This window comes from Diplotaxodon limnothrissa, linkage group LG15 (genome assembly GCF_057381915.1).
Source record: "Diplotaxodon limnothrissa isolate DT_005_m linkage group LG15, D_limnothrissa_male_GT1.1, whole genome shotgun sequence".
Taxonomy (NCBI): domain Eukaryota; kingdom Metazoa; phylum Chordata; class Actinopteri; order Cichliformes; family Cichlidae; genus Diplotaxodon; species Diplotaxodon limnothrissa.
This window is the reverse complement of record NC_140610.1, coordinates 15,378,337-15,401,314: the sequence shown is the minus strand read 5'-3', so window position 1 is coordinate 15,401,314 and position 22,978 is coordinate 15,378,337. Positions and strand designations below refer to the sequence as shown.

At 40.7% G+C, this 22,978-nt stretch overlaps 1 protein-coding gene across 3 annotated transcripts; it reads right to left on the bottom strand.

Moving 5' to 3' along the window:
- Window positions 1–897: 897 nt before the first annotated feature.
- mia3 (MIA SH3 domain ER export factor 3) lies at window positions 898–22,410 on the bottom strand. Of its 3 annotated transcripts, XM_085372058.1 has the most exons (28): window positions 22,246–22,410; window positions 20,106–20,239; window positions 19,937–20,023; window positions 16,897–19,846; window positions 14,940–15,248; window positions 14,066–14,196; window positions 8,941–9,072; window positions 8,700–8,721; window positions 8,522–8,610; window positions 8,353–8,430; window positions 8,122–8,232; window positions 7,965–8,036; window positions 7,760–7,864; window positions 7,542–7,664; window positions 7,348–7,435; window positions 7,187–7,251; window positions 6,995–7,085; window positions 6,700–6,838; window positions 6,344–6,506; window positions 6,199–6,234; window positions 6,024–6,091; window positions 5,599–5,684; window positions 5,222–5,335; window positions 4,631–4,690; window positions 4,498–4,544; window positions 4,316–4,384; window positions 3,500–3,878; window positions 898–1,819 (listed from the first exon to the last, which is right to left on the bottom strand). In XM_085372058.1, the coding sequence occupies exons 1-28, from the start codon at window positions 22,364–22,366 to the stop codon at window positions 1,560–1,562; spliced, it is 6,129 nt and encodes a 2,042-aa protein (XP_085228184.1). In that variant the 5' UTR covers window positions 22,367–22,410; the 3' UTR covers window positions 898–1,559. The 3 variants fall into 3 exon arrangements, with proteins under 3 accessions (XP_085228184.1, XP_085228185.1, XP_085228186.1); XM_085372059.1 differs by lacking the exon at window positions 4,316–4,384; XM_085372060.1 differs by lacking the exon at window positions 5,222–5,335.
- Window positions 22,411–22,978: the final 568 nt, after the last annotated feature.

Genomic DNA, 22,978 nt, shown 5'->3' with positions numbered 1-22,978 from the left:
AAACAGGAAGGTTCCTGGTTCAAATCCCCTGCTTTGGCCAGGGTACTTTCTGTGCAGGTTACCTCTGGGTATTCCAGCTTCCTGAATATTCGGGTAAATGTGGTTTGTAAGATGGTGGTCAGTAACACCATATCCAAGAATTTCCACCAAAAAGCCAACACCACAATGTTACTACCACTGACATCAATGGCTTTAGGAGGGGCTACTTGGAGAAATCTACCACCGAGTGCCAGATCCAGCCCACAAGACACCCTAGTTTCTATCACATAGCATACAATCCTCAGAGCACAAAGGCAGAAGTGGCCCAAAGCCAGCGCTGAATCCGAGATGAAGCATGAATGAGAGTCTCCTAGGACAGTGAGAAGCAGTGTTGTGTATTTACTCCTTACACATTCTTTTGGTAGTGGAGTAAGCGGAAAAAGACTGAAAACTCACATGAACTCCCACTCGAGCATAAAAAACGTCTTGGGAAGTCTGAGAAACTTTTGTTGCACAGGTGGCCAACTTATTGACGTCATACTCAGACACACGGCGGGTCAAAGTAAATATTTGGTTAACTAAGAGACGTTTTTGATTAATGGAGCAAATTCACGTATTTCAAATAATTTTTTCCCCTCATTTTTAATTTGAATTATGGCATTCTGTTCTAACACTTTCCCTCCACATAGAGGGACCTGGATTAGCTACAAAAGTTACATTTTAGCTGTAAACCAGAAAAAGAAACCCCAGGTAATTAAATAAAAACTGTCATCATCACTCTGAGCAATAAAAATGCAAACACATTGTCTCTGTACGTTTTCACATTCTGACTTAAAAGCACATTAAGCACATTGGTGGAACGACTTCCCAGCTCAGCAAATCAGATTAACCGAGCAGCTTTTTTGTCCTTGTCCCACCAACAGCACAATCACTGAGCAGTAGACAGCAAATACGAAACAGCAGCTTTCGGACCAACATGTCTGTATAACAGCACAGATGTACGCCTTATTTCTTCACATATATTCTTCATCGCACACCCTACAAAAAACATCCTCAGTATTAACGTACCACACACAGCTTTTATATTCTTTATTAATAAAAGTTCTACCAACATAGTAAAATAAGTTATACATCTGGCCATCAAATTACACATTTGCTTTGAAATTTGTACGTAAAGCAAGAGCTTTGGGAAAAATCATGGTATTCCTGAAATGCTAGAAGCTAAACCTCCCTCCTGTTTCTCAATTTTAAAAAACAATTTCCACAGGAAATGACATTTTTTTAAAAAAAACTGCCCCTTTAAAAATCATAGCTATATAATTTTCTTAAAGATCAACACAAATGAAAATCTGGCATAAAACGAAGTGTTATTGCACAGGCTGTTTAGAAAAGTGGCAACCCTTTCAGCTCACATTTCAGACATAACTGATCATTCTTTAATCTGCGGGCCTCGCTGTAAGAACATTTGCATCTGACTATGAAAATAATCATGATCTTTGTTTGTACTGGATCTGGGTTGTTATTGTGACAGGTTTAGTTAACGGGGGTGTTTGAGTCCTCTGCCATAGCTGGTGGCATATTTAAGGCTTGACCATTTCTGGCCTGGCTGAGTCCTGAGGGGCCTCCTGCTTCACGTGCAGGTCTTGTCTGGGGACGCTGTGAGCGGCTACAGAGTTCTGGAGGGCATCGGGTGCAGGCGGGCCATAAGCATCACCAGGATGTGCTGGATGAGGCGGGGCACCTAGAGGCAGGTCCACAGGTTGGCCAGGGTGGTCACGTGGTAATGGGAAGCGCATGTCAGGAGGAAAGGGTGGACGAGGTCCCATGGGCCCACGGACACCTAAACAGGAAAATCGCAGGGAAATGATGGTCACACAGACAAAAAAGACCAAAGACCAGGTCTGTACTTCTTTCAGGAAATAAAGAAGCCTTTGCCTTCTTCTGCCTCAGGGTCTTCTTACACAGACTTTAGTAGCCCAAGTAGATGAACAGGGACCAGAATATATTCTGCAACTCAATTTTTTTCTTTTCATTTTTAAATCAGCACCAAATTAGCATCTGCATTTCATTTACTTGTGGACAATCCCCTCCCACCTATTCTGAAAGTTCAGCTACTGCTGACCAGCTCGCCCCGGCCCTTCCTGTTTCATGTTAGTCAGCCAGGATGAAAACCACAGCAGCAGATTATGTTATTTGCCATTTTTAGAAGGGAAGCATAAAGTTGGCATTATTTAATAAGAGATAAGCATTGTGTATGTTCATCTCGTAAGTCCAAGGAACCCCTCAGCTGCTACAAACAGAATCTAAATCTGCCAAAAGCTGAGTATTAGAAAGCCAGAATGCCACCTTAAACTAGTTAAAACCGAAGAGTTGATAAGGCGAACTATATGAATGGCTTCCCTGATCAGTTTATTATATATTTTTTAAGTCCAAGTAAGATTGGCTTGTATGACTAGAAATTAATGGTGGCAAATGTGAGAAAATGTCATGTATAAACATTAAAAAAATATATATATATTTTTTTTTGTTAAAGCCGTAACTCCTCTCATCATGTGGTACACTGCACTACTTTCTGCTCATTTACCATCATGCTATTATCCGCTTTGTTTATGAATGGCTGCTCTTCATCAAATTTTAAGCATTGCAAGCGGCTACAAATGGAGTCCATTTCCGGGCTTTACCATAACACTGCCTCTACGTCAATCTATCTGGACTCACTCAACTCCACTGTGAATCATGTCTAATAGCTTGCTGCTCTTCTTCTGCATGATGAATTGGAATCTGAATCTGAAGAATACTGAAGATGATGACAACAGACTGTCTGTTGGCAGTTCAACTGATCTAAGTATGTCCCAGAGTTTGTGTTTTACTAGAAATGACAGTTTTCCAATTCTATTTTACTAGTATTAAGCAAAGTCGTATAGATGAGTTTGTCCTGTAAAGAGACTCATCCACCTCTCAAATGGCTGAAGTCATGACAGAGAGCATCTTTAGCGTGGTTTTCAACAGCTGGGGACATCATCTCAAAGATATGTCCACTGCAATCATGAATTCATGAACTGAAACATCTTGAAATGTGTTATTTTGGACTAGAAATTAAATCTTTTTGATTTAATCTTTATTTGACCTTATGGACAAAAGCCATTTTTAGTTTCCTATTTGCGCGTTATTTTTTTTAATTTATTTCATTTTTATTCTGACGGTCCTGTTGAGTAATGTTGAAAATATATTTGATTATTTTCAAATTCATGCTTCCTGGGTCATTGTAATTTGTTGAGGGAAGTGGAGATAAGAGTTATGGAAATAATTGTTGACTAATCAAAGAAAAATTGGCAGCTTAGTCGACTACATAAATAAACGTTAGTTACAGCCCTACTCAGTACAACTATAACATTTTAGTGAACTTTTCCCATTTTGGCTAAAACTAAAATGAGAAAGTCTGGCATATAAAGAGGTCCACATCAGGTTTATATGGACCTAAAAATATAGTGTTATAAATATAACAAAAAGTTGAACGTACCCTGTGGAGGAGGCATCGGTCCAAAGTGATGAGGTGGAGGGGGACGGAATTGCGGTGGGAGCGGACCCCGGGGATCAATGCCTGGGCCAGGGCCTTGCCTGGGGGGAATTGCAAGTCCATTGGGGGGTCCAAACTCTCCTCCCATTGGTCCAGGCAGGGGCATACCTGGGTGTCCATTAGCTGGTAGGGGAGGACCTTGAAGAAGAGGAGGGCCAGGTGGGAGGTGATATGGGCCAGGTCGCGGTGGTCTGTAAGCTATGGGTGGTGGCAGACGGCCAGGAGGGAGCATTGGATCATAGGGTGCAGGACCAGGTGGAGGTCCGTGGACCATGGGTCCAGGTGAGTCCCTGATTGGTGATGCTATGAAGGATCCTGGACCCTGGAAAACAAACAAACATGACAATTTGAAGTGACAACTTTCATGAGAGTATAGATGGGCAACACTTTGTCATGCAGTGAAGTGATCCAGAAACCACACAGTGCATTTAGCCAGGGTTTAATCACATGACCACTAACCACACACCATGGTTATTTGGATTAAAAACAAGCCACTTTCATAGCATCTTGATATATGACACACATACTCTGCAATTTTTCATAACCCCAGTATTTTCAAGACACATTTTTGAGTTGCTGTTTCTTTCAGTGCAGTGAGATGAAAAACACACTAAGCCTAAAAAAATGTTTAGTCAGCCCCAGAGAAAAAGAAGAGCCTTTGATCCCCTTCCAAATCCAAATCCAGCTTAAGGGAAGAGGACGTGGAGTGCTTCCAAACACCTTCACACCAACACCTGGACTGACAGCATCTGTACTCACTGCCTCTGGATTCTCTGTGGTGACCTCAGCCTTAGTCTCTGTTTTTATCTGTGGATCTACTGCTTGCGTCTGTTTCAGATTAGGACAAACAGTGGAAATGCAGCAGGAGCTCTAAGTCTACACATGAAAGGAGAGATGGCATCACATAAAAATGGGTTTGATATGATTAAAAAGAAACTTACAGATGCATCCAAGTTGGCTGGAGATGAGCTACGTGGGCCCATCATGTCTGAAAGAGGGGAAACAGTACTGCATTAATAACAGGTTCAAAATAAACACAAAACCTTCGAAATGCACAAACTGCAGAGGACATACCCATCCCAGAGATGTGTTTTTCAGGGTAACGACCATGGGGATCTGATGGAGGGCGAGGACCTGAGGGTAGAAAAACACAAAACTATGAATAACCAAAACTCCATGGAGCCCCTTCGCAGGGAAAACACAGCCGCAACACACAGAGTAAGAGGAAACAAAGAGACTGTACACCCTAGGAAAAAAAATAAAAAAATAAATCAGAGGTACAAAAAAAAAAAAAACCCCAAACCCTTGCATTTAAATGAAATCATCTTTGATTTCTAAGAATAACTTATTCACACATACAAATTCAGAAAATCTTCTTCCACAATCTAATCTTGTTTTTAATGAAATAAAAGCAAAAGCACATTTCAACAGAAACAAGCAAATGATCCAACTGGAAGGGGAGGGAGGGTGAAAATAAGAGCTGGTACCCGAAGGAATCAGGATGCAATACACACTAGGAAAAAACATAAAAGGAAAACTTGAGGTGAGAGAGCTGAAAAGAAAAATAAAGTCAGGAGGGAAAGAGGAGAGAGATGAGGTTGTAACGGAGAGTGATGTTCCACTTGGGTAAAAAGGAAGTGGGGGAAGCAATCCACTTGGACTCACCAAACGGGTCAATTCTCCGTGCAACTGGGGCAGAAGGAGGACGCCTGGGACCCTCAATCATTATAGGTGGGGATGGTGCACCCCCACTCACAGGAGAGGGCCCGTATGAGTCACCTGTTACAATTGAACCGTCAATTTACCAAAAGAAAAGAACTGCAGCTGACAAAACAACACAAGTCATGCAATAAAGAGGGTCACTTCAGGGTCTCCAAGAAAAATCAAGCACATGAACAGGACAAATACACAATCAGAACACATATGAGGCAAAACTGGAGCCCCCCTGCCCCGCAACAGAAAACAGTATTATCTTCAGTGGTTCTTCGGGATGACAGCTGAGCTGATGGAAATAAAACAGAGGGTGAGATGTGCCTGCTTACCTTGGCGAGGGCCTGCAGGCTGACCAGAGTTTGGTCTGAAGAGAGGAGCGCGGCGCTCATTGAGCTGAGAGGTGAGTACAGCCAATCTGTGAATAGGAAGAAAAACAGCTCAGATGCAGTTAAACTGGGCTGTGACTTACGGCAATTTTAATTATCTGATGAAAATGTAACAGAGCCAGTGGTGACGTCATTAAATAATTTCACAGTTTGTCCAAAAAAAACAAAAACAAACAATCAATAGCCTCCAATCTATTCAGCCTGAAGTCACATTAAGCAGTAATAGGAACAGCTATGATGTGAGGTAACGACTAAACATTTTCAGGCTTTCGCAACTTCCTGTATAGAAACAGCCTCATTATGAGTAACAAACAAAATTTCTGATACTCCAGAACAACAAGGAAGCTTTAACAACTGCCAAAACTCACTTTTCACGAAGCTTCGATGATTCGAGCTTCTCTTGGTTTAGAGCTCGCTCTGCATTACGAGCGTTCACCTGCAGGCAGCACAAAGAAGCAGAGTAATGCTTTAGCTCAATACTAATCTTACGCAGACCGAATAAATTATTTATCGCATCTGTAAATAAACAGTGTGGAAACATACCCAGTTTGAGTGAGTTTTGTTCTCCTGCTCTTTGATCTAAAGAAAGAAAATCCCATTCAGCCGAGATTCAGATTGGAGTAATGTTTTTATTTTGTTGGCTAATCTGAAAACGTTAAGATAAAAAACAAACAAACACACAGTCTACCTGCTCTTTGTAGACTTCCTCAGTCTTCTTCATCTGGTCCTCCATCTCATTAATGCGCTGCCTTAAAATTTTAACCTGCTCCTCAGCTTCAACAGCTTTCCCTCCAACCTCCGACAGCAGATTCTCTTTGCTGCGCCGCTCCAGCTCCTCCTTCGTTAATTTCCTGTGTGCGCAGAGAAACACAGTAACTCCCAGTCCTTCTACAAATCACAACTGATGAGAGGTTTCACTTACTCATCATCATCATTCATGGTGTAAAGACAGCAAGTAAAATTTACAACTACAAAAATACAGAAGACTTTCAGACATTCACGACAGGAAGTAACAATTTCGAATCTGCTGAAGACTTCACTTACTGCTGCAGGGCATTTTCCTTCTGCTGATACATTTCGACCATGATTTCGTTTTTCTGCTGGAGGATCTTGAACTGGTTTTCAATGTGGCTCTTCTCACTTTTCAGGGTTGAGATTGCATGTTCAAGCTCCTGGTGTTGCTCTGTTTTAAAATAAAACAAAGAGGAGTTTAGTAGGATGCAGATACCCAACTGAATTACACAACTTCTTAACCCTTGTGTTGTCCTTGGGTCAAAAATGACCCCTAGGTGTATGGCAAACAAGTGTATGGGAATCCCGAGGACATTAAACAATGTACCTTCCATTGCCTTCCTGGACTTCTCTTCATTCAGTAGTTTTGTCATGAAGCGATCCCGCTCTTCTTCAACTACAGCAAGAGTGGTCTGAACCTGTAGGGAAAAATACAGGAAAATGCAATAACATTTAGAAACCGAACAATCCTCTATAAACTAAAATATAATAAGCTTTACAACATCTGTTGATATCTCACCCTAGAAACATCCATCATCTGTTTGATTCTGTTCTTTACGGCCGTCTTCTTGTCTGTAAGAGACACTGAAAGAACAACAAAACACTATATTATTAAACAGTGGTTAATAAAACTACTCGCCGTATTTCATCCATAAATATTCTGATAAACTACAAACTTACCAGGTGCTACTTCACCATTGGCCAAAACTTTGGTGTCACCTTTTTGTAAATCACAAGCTTCCAGGTCAGACAGAAGTTCAGACAGCACCTGAAGTGGACATATTGTGCAAGAATGAGACAATTTCATAAATAAATAAATAAATAATAACAAAAATCAGGAAGAGTTATGACAGTAGTTAGTGAAAAAAAATGACCTCCACATTGTGATCTTTGAGCACCACAGAGTCCTCCAGTTCTTTCTGGGACTTCTGATAGACTTTAATCTTCTCATTAAGCTCTGTGTGTTTTTCCTCCCAGCTTTTAATGGTGACCTTCAGCTGTTAGAAGAGGCAGGGTAAAAAGCATAAATTAAATCTGATTAGGCATTCAGATTAATGACAATATAAAAGAGAAATATCCATATCTGTCTTACTGTTTTGTTCTCGTCCTTTAACGCAGCAAACTCTTTTTCAAGACATTTTTGTTGAACGTTTCGGGCATCTTCCCGAATCTTGGCTTCATCCAGGAGAACAGTAGTCTATGGATGAAAGAAAACAGTTTATGAGATAAATTAAAGCTAAAAGGTCACAGTAACACTACAGAGTTTGCAAAAAAAAATATCCCAAAAGGATTTGTACCTTAGAGAGCGCTTCCTGAATCTTTTTCCTGTTAGCTTGTAGCTTCTCGTTTAACTTCTCTAATTTCTCAATCTGTTAAAAATAAATAAATAATTGCAGCATGAATCAGTGAAAAGAACGCAAATAACAACGAGCAGAAAGCAAATGAAACACTCACTCTGGTTTCATTTTGGAGAGTGTTTGCCTGCTCTTCCTCCAGTAGCTGTGCGTATTTGTCCTTTTCCTCGGCCATCTGTTTATTCAATGTTTCAGCCTGTAAGACTTTACTCTGCAAACAGTAAAGAAAAAAAAATTAACGACAACCCTTCAACAAATAACTGAGTGTCAACAAAGATTCAACCCGGTTACGTAAGACTAAATACATATGAGAAAGACTCTTACTGCTTACCTCTAGCTCTTGCATCTTTTTCACTGTACAACTAACAGTTTCCTTTGACTGTTTTTGATTTTCTTTCAGTTGTTCAGTCTTTTACAAAAAGAAGAAAACATGAATCAGATGTGTTTTGTTTGTTTTTGTATAGGAGAAACTCAACAACATTTCTCTTTCTGGGGCTCACCTGTTTCTGGAGTTCAGCCATTTTGGCGAGAGCTTCATCCTTTTCCTTTTTGTGCACCTGGATTTGCTCTCTGAGTCTTTTTTCATCCACTTTTCCCATTACACAAAGCACACAATCAATGAGGCCGTACACATATGCATTTTGTCATGTTGTGCAAAAATTATAACTGAAAACTTACCGAGGTACTCTTTCTTCTTTATCTTTAAAAATAAAATTAAAAAAAATCAATTTTAAATCTTACAGTGTATAATATCATCCAACAATGACCTAAATATGGAAGATTTTATACTGTGTATAACTCAATCCAATGGGAGTATAACCCAGGGGGATACAAAGCCTTATTAAATCAAAGCTCATACAAATAATATTGGCATTTTACAGGCACCAAATAAACAGAGCAGCAATATCACAACACTTACTGCCAGCACAGTCCTCCAGAAGAAGAGGGTGAAGGTCAATACTCCAACCAAAGCAGTGATGACAACAGCTTGCCAAGGACAGCCAAACAAAGTTTCTCCTGGCTTCCACTCTTCTGGCAGCAATGAAATCATCTGAAGAGACAAAAAAAAAAAAAACAACCCCACAACCACAGCTTTAACTCTGGAGAACGAAATTAAACTGGAAACAGATGGTTAAACTAGCACTATGCAATTCAATTATATCGATTTCTAGTTACAAACACAGCTTTCAAAGGTGGTGAAAAGAAGATTGAAAAAGAAATTGATTGAAAATTATTTTCATAGTGATGCTCTTATTTTGTCTTATAACTTGATTGCACTTTTCCTTTCATATTCTCATTTTGCCTATCACAACATCACTTTTTCCTCTCAGTAAAAGCTTAAGTTCAGGCTATTGCATGAATACTTTGGTTTACAAAAATGTTTGTTTTTTTTATTTAGCTCAAAGACACTTAATTAAAAAGAGACAAGAGAGTTACCATGTTTCAAAATGTATCAAAATAATTATGACTATAAATCTGGCTGCAAAATAAATAAACAAAAAAGCCCAATGGAAAAACAAACTAGACAATATACAATAAAAACACTGCAGAAGCTCTGATTAAACATCAAATTAAATCTACCGTTAGACTAACACACTGTGCATACATTTACCAAACTATGACACATCAGTAAAGAGTCATCTGTAACTCAAATAAGCACTCATTACAACCAAGATTAGCAAGAAGAGCATCTCTGTCCCACAACGAATCTTAAGGCTGAAAGGCTACTGCAGCAGCAGAAGTGCCACTCTTGTAAGCTAGAACAGGAAACTAATGATATGACTGACATGGGCTCAGCAGGATTGGACAACAGAAAACTGGAAAACATTGCCAAGCCCCCAAGTATTTATCTAATAAAGTGGCAGCTGAGTGTATGTGAAAAGGACACAGGATCGATATAAAAACACAAAAAGATTAGTCTACACTCTCAGTTTAGTCACCAAAATAATTCTGTTGGTTATTTATTAACATAAAAATAACGTGTTTTTCTACATTGTTCTATACATACATTTTGAAGTGATGTAGCATTTCATACATTACTTGATTAGGGAGCAATTCATACTACAAGCTTTTCTCTTTCACAAGCTAGGTGGGTTTCACTTTATAGTTAAACTAGCTTCATTTATGCCCAGTCATACCAAACCGAGCATATTAGTCCAATCACAAAGAAACCTTTGAACTCCCCATGAGACAACAGTAGCAAACACATACATGCTCTCACTCCGTGGCTCTAATAAAATACAGGGATTACAGCTGCCTTAATACTAATGGCAAATATTAAAAGCCTCTCTTCAATTTACTGCTTTTCAGTTCTAAATGTTCAATACAAATTCAACAAAGGCTGGGCTGTAAGAAAAGTTAGATAGCAATGAAAAGGGCACAGGACAGTGAAAGGTCTTCAATCAAATATACAAGACCCGGTCGACTGCTGCTAATGCTAAAGGCAAGTTTGGTGAGTAGATTTAGGACAAGGAACCGTCCAAGTCATTATCCATCAGCCACCTGCTAATTAACACGTCATGGTTAACCCCACAGGCCGTGACAGCGTAAATAATAATATTCATATAGGTGTCAGTCTGGCTTTTTTTTTTTTTTTTTAATACTGTAATGAATACTTACATGTTGCAGTTCCTTCACAAAAACTACATATGTGTTCTCCGGTTCCATGACAGGCAGGGATAATGTCTCCCTCTCCATTCTCGTGTTTAAAAACAAGAACGGAACTAGCCAGATGCTAGTTTGACAGGTATCAGCTAGCTGCCTAGCACGTTAGCTATTCACAAAGTAACTGTATCGTTAAGCAAACGCTCGTTATTCAGGAGCGTTAATGTCTCCCGCGTATGAAAGACAAATAAGCGGTCGTTAGACAAATGGACAACGTAAAATAGTGGAGATAGGAGTTGGTAACAACGACTTGCTAACGGTAATTAAAGATCACCCGTCAAATCCCATTCACAGCAGTTATCGTGAAGCGACGGTCGTTAGCAGAGTTGGTGGTTCTGATTATGGATAACGACTGTAGCGACCAAAAAAGGCTACACTAACTCAACAACACATTATCTGCCTGTACATGCCACAATAAGGCCGTTAGCCCCAGCAGCCAGCTCAGCACCGGCTGTGTCGAACTTCAGCCTGTACCGCGACAGTCAACAAGGCAGGGGGAGGGCCGGAGGGGGCGTTCAGGGAAAACTGGAAATTTGAGTTCTCACATAATGCACCACACTTTCAGAGCAGTAAGACCGACGTCTATGTAGGGCGACCAGAAGTGTACCCACACGATTTTAATCCTCTGTCCCACATTTTGGCTGGCTGAACAAAAGTCTCTAAAGTCATGCAAGTCTCCAGCTCCCCAAAAACTATATGTGGGGAAAAGAGTTTATTCATGCGGAACAATGTGGGATAGTGGAATGCAACATTGCAATTTTTGGTATCTATTCAATATTATATACAGTATAAAGTATACTATTATATAAAGTATATACAGACCCAGCTTTGCCTGCGTCAGTACTTTTAAGAGCCGCATGTAATGATTTATGAGGTGAATGTGAATACGTTTTTATGACAAATAATTGTGAGTTTTGCATTAATTGGTCAACAAATCACAAGTGCACCTTTGACTGTTTTTCCCACTTTTTGTCTTTTTTTTGAAGCGCTGGAATTTAAATGTGCCCTCCTGGCAACCGCTTTCTGTCAACCCCTGTTATTTTAAATGTGCTTAATAAATAAAAATGACTTGATAGTGAACCAAAAAGGGTTCTTATACTATACTTAAATTACTTAAATATTTTCATGTTCAGGATATATTTTTTCAGTTTCAGTAAAATTTAAGTGTTAAATTGAGTGACATCAGAACCAATTACGGCAGAACTGGAAGAAGGAAGATGAGCGAAGTGTGGACAGGGCTGTGGGGATGCTTGAACAGACATGCTTACTGTTTGATGTAACTGAAGCGACATGCTCAGAGGAGATAAACTAAAGGATCAATCCTATCACACAAGTATTGATCAGATACCAGTACCAACGCCGGTATCTATATAATCAATATTTAGATCGATCCATCCCCTCCTATTTTCAGAGCAGCAAGACAACAGTCTGTGACGTCTGCCCCAAATATTGCAACAATGCCCTACATTTTGGCTGGCTCTACAAAAGTCCTCGCCAGTGATTCTTATAAAACAAACTTATAAACAAAACAGTGGATCATCTGCCTCCATTTCACCCTATTCCTTGAATTCTACTCTATCACACCAACCCTCTGATATCCTGCTGAGCATCTTGGTCACTTCCAATAAAATCTGAGCATCTTTAACTCTGTCATCTCCAGCTGAGGCTCCTGTTTTTGTTTTTTTTTATTATTAGTGATGAGCATAGATGGAAACTGAAGTTCATAATTGGTCCTATGGAACAGTTTTCTGTACATGCTTCCAACAGCTGTCATTGCAGTTGCTGTCTTTTCAGCTTTTCTGTCTGCTAATCATCTTTGGGTTTTAGCAGGGATGCATCCAAGTTCTCTTTGAGTTGTTTTATTCTGACACAAGTCCATTTTTGTAAATTAGAGTCATTTAAAATGCGGGACACTGTCTCGATATAAAAATGCTGTACAGTCTCACACTCCTGATGACACTAGTCTCACAAGAAACATTTTGGTTTAAAAATTGATGAGCTGAACTATGAATGCTTCCTTGCTGAAAGTACTTTCATGCTTTCAGCTGTTCCCTTATTTCCCAAGACGTTGCCACACAGGAGGGAACCACATGTTGATTTGTTACAGATACTACACCGGATGCCCTTCCCACTAGCTTGTGACCCCTGAGGATAGCTTTGTGTCTCCTCCCAGTCTTGAAACAGTGATCTTATGAACCATTCGCTCTTTGAATGCCTCCCAACTAAAATCCCCAAATTATTACCACAGAGATAAGAGGTGGAAATTTTAACAGTTACAGTGATGCAAACAGGAAATGCAAGACTGCACAAAGACTGCCACATAGGACCATAAAAAAAATTAAATTCCTCTTTATGTCTATTCTATAGTAATTGAGTTTAACTAAATTAGAGTAAATCAAAGTTTATTTGTGATTGACCTGATCAATGCCAAACCTGTAACCTGCACAGTATGTGTGTATTCATGTTTTAATTTAGATCAAAATCCCTCTCGGCACTGGCAACACGTCCCACAGAGTCTTCGCAAACAAACCCCTTTCATCACATTTAGTTTGCCCGGATCTGGTTACCCTAGCAACATAAAATATGGTGCGTAACTATATCAGAGAGGCCAATACTTTTCTGGACTGTGTACTGCTCATTTACGAGTAATATTTCTAAGCCACTCTAAGTTCAAATAAAATAGTAAATTTTGGTAGGGATGGGAAGCTCGAAACAGACGTTTCGACACTGTGTCAAGCCTCCGAAGCCGAGATGTTTTGAAAATCTGCTCTGAAGCGTGGTTCAAATGTTTTGGGTTTTGCTGGAGGTGCCAAGCTGTTGTTCTTCCACGTGATAACGAGGCCTCTGTATGTTAAATGAGTAAATTGTTTCTTCAGACTTCAATCATCCAATCTAATAAACCACGCCAAAAAGAGTCAATAGCAGCATACTCAAGTATAGTATGTAGTATGTCCCTATGAACTATGAGTGATGTTAGGATGTCCTGGGATAGCATTAAAAAGTATATAATAAGTTTTTTCTTTCCTACTTCCTTTAAAGAAGCCATCAAGGGAACATTTGTTTATTCATTTTTCTGTGCGGCACTCAAACCAGCAACAGATATTCAGCATACGCAGACAGAGGAGATGATAGAGAACTAATTTGTTTAACTTGTTCCTTAAAAATCTGCATGTTTGTGCTTCTTCCCTGCACATGACAGAGAAAGATCAGAAAAATCGGACATTATTTTGACGTTTTTAATTGTCAGATCATCGAGACTGATTACAGATTTAGATTCATTTGGATGTTGCTGAAATATTTCACAAATTAGATTAGTGAATTAGATTAGTGGTGAATCTAATGTATACAGGATGTGGTGTATGCAATGGTGGTACACTTACCACAGTGCTCCACTCTGCAGTTTTATTCGTGATCATTGCAAGGATGCAGCCCGTGTAAACAAGCCCTGTTGAGAATAACCCCACTTCTTCTTCGTGCACTTCGGACACTGGTTCCATGGAGTCCATAGACCCTTGTCAAACAGAATTTAACAGTTAGTAAGTCTGTTTGTTATTGCTGGATTATGTAAAGCTCTTCTATAACAGAATATAGTTAAATATCAACATAAAGGCAAAACCATATGTAACTAATATAGTGTAACTTTAATATGATAAAACCAGAGGAAGCTTAATGTGACTGATTTGCTGACCTCAAGATTATCCTATTTTATTGTAGCCAAAGTCCAAAATTCTCATAATGTGTTTACATGTTCTAAATATTTCACAAAAGCAATGATATTTTAATAATGGATTGCATTTGTATAGCGCTTTTCGAGACCCTCAAAGCGGTTTACAATTTCACTATTCATTCACTCTCACACACTGGTGGAGGCAAGCTACGGTTGTAGCCACAGCTGCCCTGGGGCAGACTGACAGAAGCAAGGCTGCCATATCGCGTCATTGGCCCCTCTGGGCATCACCAGTAGGCGGCAGGTGAAGTGTCTTGCCCAAGGACACAACGACGAGACCGGCAACCTTCCGGTTACAAGACGAACTGACATCTCTTTGAGCCATGATCGCCCCATTTTATTAGGTATCAAACATTTATGCTCCTTTTTTGTGACCATGGCACACTAAGGTTCAAGGCACAATTTCAATGGGGAACCTGTATTACTATTTACACCACACAGCCTCTTTGTAATCTTACATATTATAACTGTTGGTGGAAACCTGCAATTTAATTCCATTACACCATTGCTCTAAAGACATTACTAACCTGAGGGTGAGTGTTCAACCTCAACACCAAGGCCCATGTCGAAGGCATTTTCCAGGGTGGCTTGAGGCACCTTTTGCATCTCATCAGATGTGCTGAAGCTCAGCGGATTGTCTTTGTTTTTATTAAAGTGTCCACCATCTTCCTCCACACTAACGTCCGGTCTAACCAGCTGTTCCTCTTCAACCTCAGCTGGCTTTTCTTCAGGATCCGTTATTGTCAGGTTGTCATCGCTCTCGGCCTTTGGTATTTTGTCCAATTCTTCCTCAGCAATGTGTAGCACATCTTCTTTAACATTCAATTCCTGTTCATCTGAGATGGAAACATAGGGGAAAACCCAATAATGCTTAAATTTAAGATTAAACATTTTAAATCTAGAACTAGCCTCTAGATTGTCTTTGCTCTGCAGATGTCATGCAAATTCATTATCATGAAAATCCATTTTGGCTTTGTGAAAAAAGAATTATTCAAGTGAAATGCATTAGTAATATGAAATATAGTTATTTTTAACATTACAAGAAAGGGTTAGAGTTATTCTGAAATTCTAATCTCTTATGGATTTTCATAAACCCTTTCCTATGTCAACTCTCAAGATAAAGAAACACATTATGTCTCTTCACTATCAGCATGCAGCTGAGCTGTCCTTGTGGCCCACTGAAGAGCCAAAATACCCAGCGCCATCACTGGACAGTCACGTTATCAGTCTCCTAAAAGATTGACTAAGACTAATGTGTTTTCAGACCTCCTCAAATAGAAGTACATCAACAAATAGATAGGGATAACTCCAGAAAATCCACTACAGTGACCATCTGCTTGATGCTTAAGCTATACCTAAATTGGTATATTGAGTGAAAATGAAACCATCCATCCATCCATTTGCTTCCGCTTATCCTTTTCAGGGTCACGGGGGGCGCTGGAGCCTATCCCAGCTGTCATAGGGTAAGAGACGGGGTACACCCTGGACAGGTCGCCAGTCTGTCGCAGGGCGAACACATAGACATAGACAACCATTCGCACTCACATTCACTCGCACATTTACACCTAATGGCAATTTGGATTATCCAATTAACCTATCCCCACAAGCTGCATGTCTTTGGACGGTGGGAGGAAGCCGGAGTACCCGGAGAGAACCCACGCAAACACGGGGAGAACATGCAAACTCCACACAGAAAGACTGTGGGGGAATTGAACTCAGGACCTTCTTGCTGTGCGGCAACAGTGCTAACCACCGTGCTGCCCAAAAATGAAACCATTGGTTCAGAAAAACAAAACAGTAAACAAAGTGAGAGAAAAGATAGAAAGTTTGGAATAGTTTCTCCTCTGTTATTGTTGTAAAATAGCTTTAAGAGTGTTTTTTCTGGATTGGAGTTTGAATAAAATAAGCAATTTGAGGTAAGTTCACTAAACTCTTGGGCCTTTTTGCTATTTTTTTACCTTTTAAAAAGTAATTTATTTAATTTTCTGTAATGAAATTATGAACATTTCCTTTTAATTTAGGTCAGAGTCTTATGTCACTGTGTTCACTGATAGTCAACATATCTAAAATTTCACCTCAAAAGTTGATTTGACTAGCTGACTACACTGAAAAAACCTAGGGGGAAGTTTCTGATGTCAAAGAGAACGAGAAGAAAACATGTTTTTCTTTCCCTTTGTGACCACAATTAATTGTTGTTAGGATGGTAAGAAAAGCAGGAAATCCTATCTCAACGGCTCCATTACTGTTGGGTGTGAACTGAACTCCCTTTTAGCGTGATGACGACACTATCTATTTATCTGGAAACAAGATGCTGGATATCTGCTTCGTCACAGTATCAAATTCTGCATTCACTTTGATTATAAACTGATGCAATGAACATATTTAATAGCACAACTGTCAATGTTTAAAGCAGAATAAGCAACCACAGAGACGTGTAAGCCTTTTTGTACTCAAGATACTTCAAATAATACTGATCAAACCCACCTTTCTCAGTGTCTGATGACAGTTCTAGTGCTAAAGGCGTGCTGTCACTGGCTGTTGAATATTTTTGCCGCAGGCTGAAAGCCAGCTCCTGAAAGTCGTCCAGTATTTCTGTTTCTTCATCCAAATTACTTGGGTCCATATGGTGATCATAGTCGTGTTTAGTGTCCCGGCTATCAAGCATCTTCTCAATCTCGTCCAAGATAGTGTTCTCAGAGGCTTCCAAGATGCCTTCGAGCGCATTTTCAATGTCCTCTGTAGTACCCGTCTGTGACTGACGGGTAGCCTGAAACTCTATGTCCAGATCCATGAACATGGCCTCCAGTTTGAAGAGATTTTTTAGACCCAGAAGCTTTTGGACCTGCTCCATCTTCTCCTCTGTGAAGTGATCCCACAGCAGAGTCAATCTCATTACGCTTTCGCTGTATTCTGGCTCTGGAGGTGACACGGTAGGTGGACTTGTTTCAGGCAAGGTTTTGTCTGACTGCGAGAACAAAAGCGCGTTTTCATCTTCAAGTAATTCTTCTCTCTCTTCATCGTTCCCCTCCTCCGCATCTGGAGTCTCATCTTCTTCCATCATCTCCCTTGTATGTAGTGCATCCTGAATCTCTGGCTCATCAACAGGTGATTCTGCTAGACTGTTATTACTTCCTAAATCTGTCATTGAATCATCAGGTATCTGATTAGGCAGGCTGTCATTTACTATGTTATCATCATCTCTGAGGTCTGAGTCACTGGACCTCTCATTAGCGGACAAGTCGAGGTGTTTTTCACTTTCGGTCATGTTTTCTTTTTCATCCACTGCACTGTCTAATTTCTGCTCTGCAGCAGTAATACTGTCTGGTATTGCTGCCTTATCCTCAGTGACATCTGGATCTTTGTGCACCTCCTGCTCATCTTTGTCTTTAGTGGCCTCTGAATCCTTGGGCACCTCCTGCTCGTCTTTGTCTTCAGTGGCCTCTGAATCCTTGGGCACCTCCTGCTCGTCTTTGTCTTCAGTAATCTCTGAATCCTTGGGCTCCTCCTGCTCGTCTTTGTCTTCAGTAATCTCTGAATCGTTAGGCACCTCCTGCTCGTCTTTGTCTTCAGTAATCTCTGAATCCTTGGGAACCTCCTGCTCGTCTTTGTCTTCAGTAATCTCTGAATCCTTGGGAACCTCCTGCTCGTCTTTGTCTTCAGTGGCTTCATGTGTGGTTTTTATATGTGTTACTTCAGCCTCATGGTTGTCTAAATTATTATCTTGTGGCAGTGGCTCCGTGGATATTCTCATCCCCTCTGTTAGATGCTCTATTTGATCCTCTGCTGATTTTTTGGTTTCATCCTGAGCTTCCTTATGTCCAGTAACTTCTACATCATTTTCATTCTTATCAGACAAAACTTTCTCTGAGTCACTGGTGCCTTCATTCACATCAGAATTATCAGATGTAGAATTCAAAGAATCTTGAAGAACTGGCTCCATGTTCTCTGGGTCCTCTGGGGATTTTACCAAGAGTGATTCATCATGGGTTTTTACATCCTCTTCCTCCTCGTCTTCCTCGTCCTCATCTTCCTCTTCATTCACTTTTTTTGCTGACATGTCTACTCCAGTGACAGCTGAAAACACAGCGTCTCCGAGTGATGTCCACATATTCTTCTCCTCTGCTGTCTTTGGTCTATCCTCAGGTGTCAATGGCAGACTTTCAGGATTTCTAGGAGACTCCGGTGTTGGAGTGTTAGAGGATTCTCTTGAAAAAGACAGCAGTGGCGTTTCCTCTTTAGTATCACTATCATTTTTGGGCTGATCTTTCACATCCTCACTGTCGTCTTCTGGATTTGGTGTAACTTTCTTGGTGCTTTCTTCATCTGTTACAACAGCATCAAAAGTTGTCCCAAGGGTAGTTTTTAACTTAGGGATTGGCACTCGCTCATCATCATCTTCCTCTTGTTCTGAATTCACTTCTTGTGTGGTTATGTCTACTCCAGTGACAGCTGAAAACACAGCATCTCCGAGTGATGTCCACACGTTCTTCTCCTCTGCTGTCTTTGGTTTATCCTCAGGTGTCGCCAGTGGAGTTTCAGGCTTTTTAATAGAGTCAGATGCTGGAGTGTTGACGGATTCTTCTGAAAAACACAGCAGTGGAGTTTCCTCTTTAGTATCACTATTATTTTCGGGATGGTCTTCCACATCTTCACTGTCCTCCTCTGTATACGGGGTAACTTTCTTGGTGGTGTCTTCATCTGTGATCACAGCATCGAAAGTTGTCCCAAGGGTCGTTTTTAACTTGGGGATTTCCACAGATGGTTGAGTATTGATGGAGTCTTCTGAAAAAGAGAACAGTGGAGTTTCTTCTTTAACATTAGTGCCACTTTCTGGATGGTTTTCCACGTCTACACTCTCCTCCTCTTCTTCATAAGGGGTAATTTTCTCGGTGATTTCTTCATCGGTGACGATGGCATCAAAAGTTGAACCAATGGTAGTTTTCAACTCAGGGATTTGAACTCCTTCAGAAGATGAGACTGGTTCGCTTTCTGAAACAAAATCATCTTTGGGCACAGACTCCACTTCCGATTTTGCGGGTGTATCTTTGGTTTCACTCTTTTCTGACAAGTTTTCAGGGACAGACTCTGGTACATGTTTTTCCTTAACCTCTTCAGCTTCTGTAGCATCACGTGCAACTTCTGCATTGGACTCCATTGTGTTTTGTAAAGGTGTTTCAGCTGACTGATCAAGAACGGCTGAAGAGGCACTTTGATCATCAGGGGCTTTATGAAGCTCCTCCAAGTTATCATGATGCTCAGTTTGTTTTTCACTCTGAGCTACTTCTCCTGTTTCTATTGCTTCTGCTGCTTGGACTTGGTAAGATGTTTTGTTGTTTTCGCTATCATTCTCCCCTGCTGACAAGCCAAGGAGCAAATCTACATCATAATTATCAAACTTGTCAAATCCAGTGTCAAAACAGACAAAATCTGTTTCCTGAGAAGAGATAAAAAAAAATAAATTAAAAATTACATCTTACTATCTGTGGTATCCACAAGTGGATTATCTTCTTATATATTTCCATACCTCAGCTGGAACTTCATATTCGTTATCAGTATAAATGTGGTTAACTGCCAGAAGGTCTTTTGGGAAATAGCCAAAGTGGCTTCCAACCTATTGCGAGAGAACATGTTCAGGATTTTAACTACACAAATTAAATCCAGAGCTCAATAAATATGTGCTATAGTATACTTACACTTCCGGCCCATATGTCAGGTCTTCTTCCTGACAGCTTGTAATATACATAGATGGTTTCAGATTTCTTGAAAGACAAGAACCGACAATCAGGTCCTGAGAAATCATTCACAGCTTTCCCCCGACACAGCAGCACTGAAAAAAACAAAACAAAAAACAAAGGGTAAGAATGACTTATTCAAAGATTTTATTTGTTTTGGGTGGCTGGCCTCTCCCTTAGAGATAGGGTGAGAAGTTCGGCCATCCGGGAGGGGCTCAGAGTAGAGCAGCTGCTGCTCCACATCGAAAGGAGCCAGCTGAGGTGGTTCGGGCATCTGACAAGGATGCCCCCTGGGCGCCTCCTGGGTGAGGTGTTCCAGGCATGTCCCACCGGGAGGAGGCCCCGGGGCAGACCCAGGACACGCTGGAGAGATTATATCTCTCGGCTTGCCTGGGAACGCCTTGGTATTCCCCCGGATAAGCTGGAGGAGGTGGCTGGGGAGAGGGAGGTCTGGGCCTCTTTGCTTAGGCTGCTGCCCCCGCGACCCGGCCCTGGACAAAGCGGATGAAAATGGATGGATGGATGGATATTTGTTTTGGGCTTAGTTCAAGTCACCTCACACCAAGAAGCTGAGTTTGAATCCACTGCAGGCTAAGGCCGCTGTGTGGTGCTTTCATATTGTCCGGTGAGTTTTCTAGAAACTACTTCCTGATGACAGAAACCCCCAGGTTTATTTGCATCGCAGGCTAGAATCGAATCAGCAATCTTTTGCTTGACAAGCCAACATGTAAAGCACTTGGTGATTCTATATTGGCCATAAGTGTGAATGGTTCGTCAGGCCTCCGATAGACCATCTGGAATGGACTGCACCCCAAATATGACCCTGAATTGGATATGCAGAAGAAACTGGGTGGATGGGTTCTTGGATGCACCAGATGTAAAACATCGGGCTAAAGCTGATGTTTATACAAAGCATTCGACCCTTAGCTGAAACCAGTAATTTTGGTTTGTTGTCATTTCCTACAGCCTGTTGTGTCAGAGAAACAAAGACATCTTAACATAAACAATAACTAATACTTACAGCTGAATGTGCATATCAGTCAACAAGAGGGATGATAGCATACATGGTCAGTAATTCTTGTACTTATCTGTCGGCAGTTTTCTTCTGTTATGTTGTTAGGTATTTATTCCACACATCTCACTGGACAACTACATTTTAACTACAACATACTTAACTGATGTAAAGCTAAATAACAGAAATGTATGCTGCCACTTTAACAACACGTGCATTAGAAAAATAAGCCCAAAACTGATGCACAAAAAGCAGAAAAGGTGAAGCTTTAACTATGATTCAAGTATTAGCTACTAACCACTGTCTTAAATTTTGTATTTCACTCAGACTTCTTTCTGAGTGGCTGAGTTTCAGCTCTGACTTGTGTTTTATGAGTTACAGTGTGTGATATTTACTGTTTTATGAGTCAAAATTAGCTCCCCCTGATGATAAGTCAACAATAAAAATACGTTCTTATCACCTATAGATGACTTTGCGGTTGTGGTTAACAATTGCTAAATGAATATTCTGTATTGTAAGTAAAACTGCTGCGTGTCCTTTATTAAGTCTTGCACTGAATGTAGAGGTTAAGAGTCAGGAGGCAGGGTAAAAATGTAAACTTTGCTAGCTAGAAGCGTTACAGAAGCATATTGATTTGTGGCAAAGCAGCCCAATCCCACAAATCCACATGAGAGTGAGGCAAATGTGGCTGAACACTATAAACACCGTGGCTTTAACTTCACCTATCACCTTTACCCCGAACATTAGCAGAGCGAGCCGGCCGGTGGCTAATTAGCTGCTAACCTTAGCTTCCACTATCCGGGAGCGAGGCAGGCCGAAGCTGACAGGCACCCAGCCAACATGGGCTGCATCGAAACCAGTAATCCTACCCAGCCAAATGATTAATGTTAATGTTTGCTTGTCCTGTTTTCACTGGGCATCACACAGGTAAACAGCATCACAACAATTGCAAGAGGAGATCAAGGTCGCAAATATCGACCGGCAACAGGTCAAGAGATAACGGCAGTTTATGGCTGTAGTATCGGGATGGTGCGAAGACGCATCAGAGAAGCCCCCCTGAGATAATAGTTGGAAAGCCAGCGGACTTACTGCTGCACTCCTTATCGGCGCATCTCTTAATGTCGGAGAACCTTCTCTCCAGGGCTGCGGCTGACATAAAGTTAAATAAAAGTAATAAAAAGCCCTGTCGGTAAACGTGTTTTGCTGCCATGCTGGCAGTTTCTGTTGACTGGATTGACTCCGCTGCTGCTGCTGGAGCATGAGCACTGGGCAGCAGGAGCCGACACGTCAGCACAGCAGATCCGGCTGGGTGTAGGCTCAGGATCGCTTTTCACAGGATGCATGATTGGATGTGTCTGCTTCATGTGGCCGTGGTGGGGGGAAAAAACAACACCAAAAAAAAAAGAAAAGAAAAGAAAAAATGAAGCAGATGCAGTCATAAATTAGGCTTATCATTTAGTCTAGTGCATGTGAAAAAGGGTTTCCTTATCATGCATACTTGACTATTGGGCATATTTGACTACTACAGTGGAAAGACAACCAAAATGGTATATGAATAACTAATGCATAAATGCTTTTGATTTATCGTTTAGCACGAAATGACCGTCATAAAAAGTTAACTGATGTGTCTCAGTTAACTTTGCATATGTGCGCTTAGGAGCAGTATCTGTGCCGTGATTAATGAGGATGATCCTGCATTGCAGTTGTGCTTTACACTTTATTGCCGGCTGGGAAAATCATGTACATCACTGCTTTGTATATGCTGAATATCTCTGTAGTAATTTTCTTTTTTTTAAATATACAAATATATCTGCTGTGGATT

Excerpts from the sequence above, each read along its gene's own strand:
- mia3 (XM_085372058.1), bottom strand. The coding sequence starts at position 22,366 with ATGGCAGCAAAACACGTTTACCGACAGGGCTTTTTATTACTTTTATTT. Across the intron at positions 6,507-6,699 it reads AAGGAAAATGCCCTGCAGCA|GAAATTAACGAAGGAGGAGC; the intron begins GTAAGTGAAGTC and ends CTGCGCACACAG. Across the intron at positions 3,879-4,315 it reads CCACAGAGAATCCAGAGGCA|GGTCCAGGATCCTTCATAGC; the intron begins GTGAGTACAGAT and ends TTTGTTTTCCAG.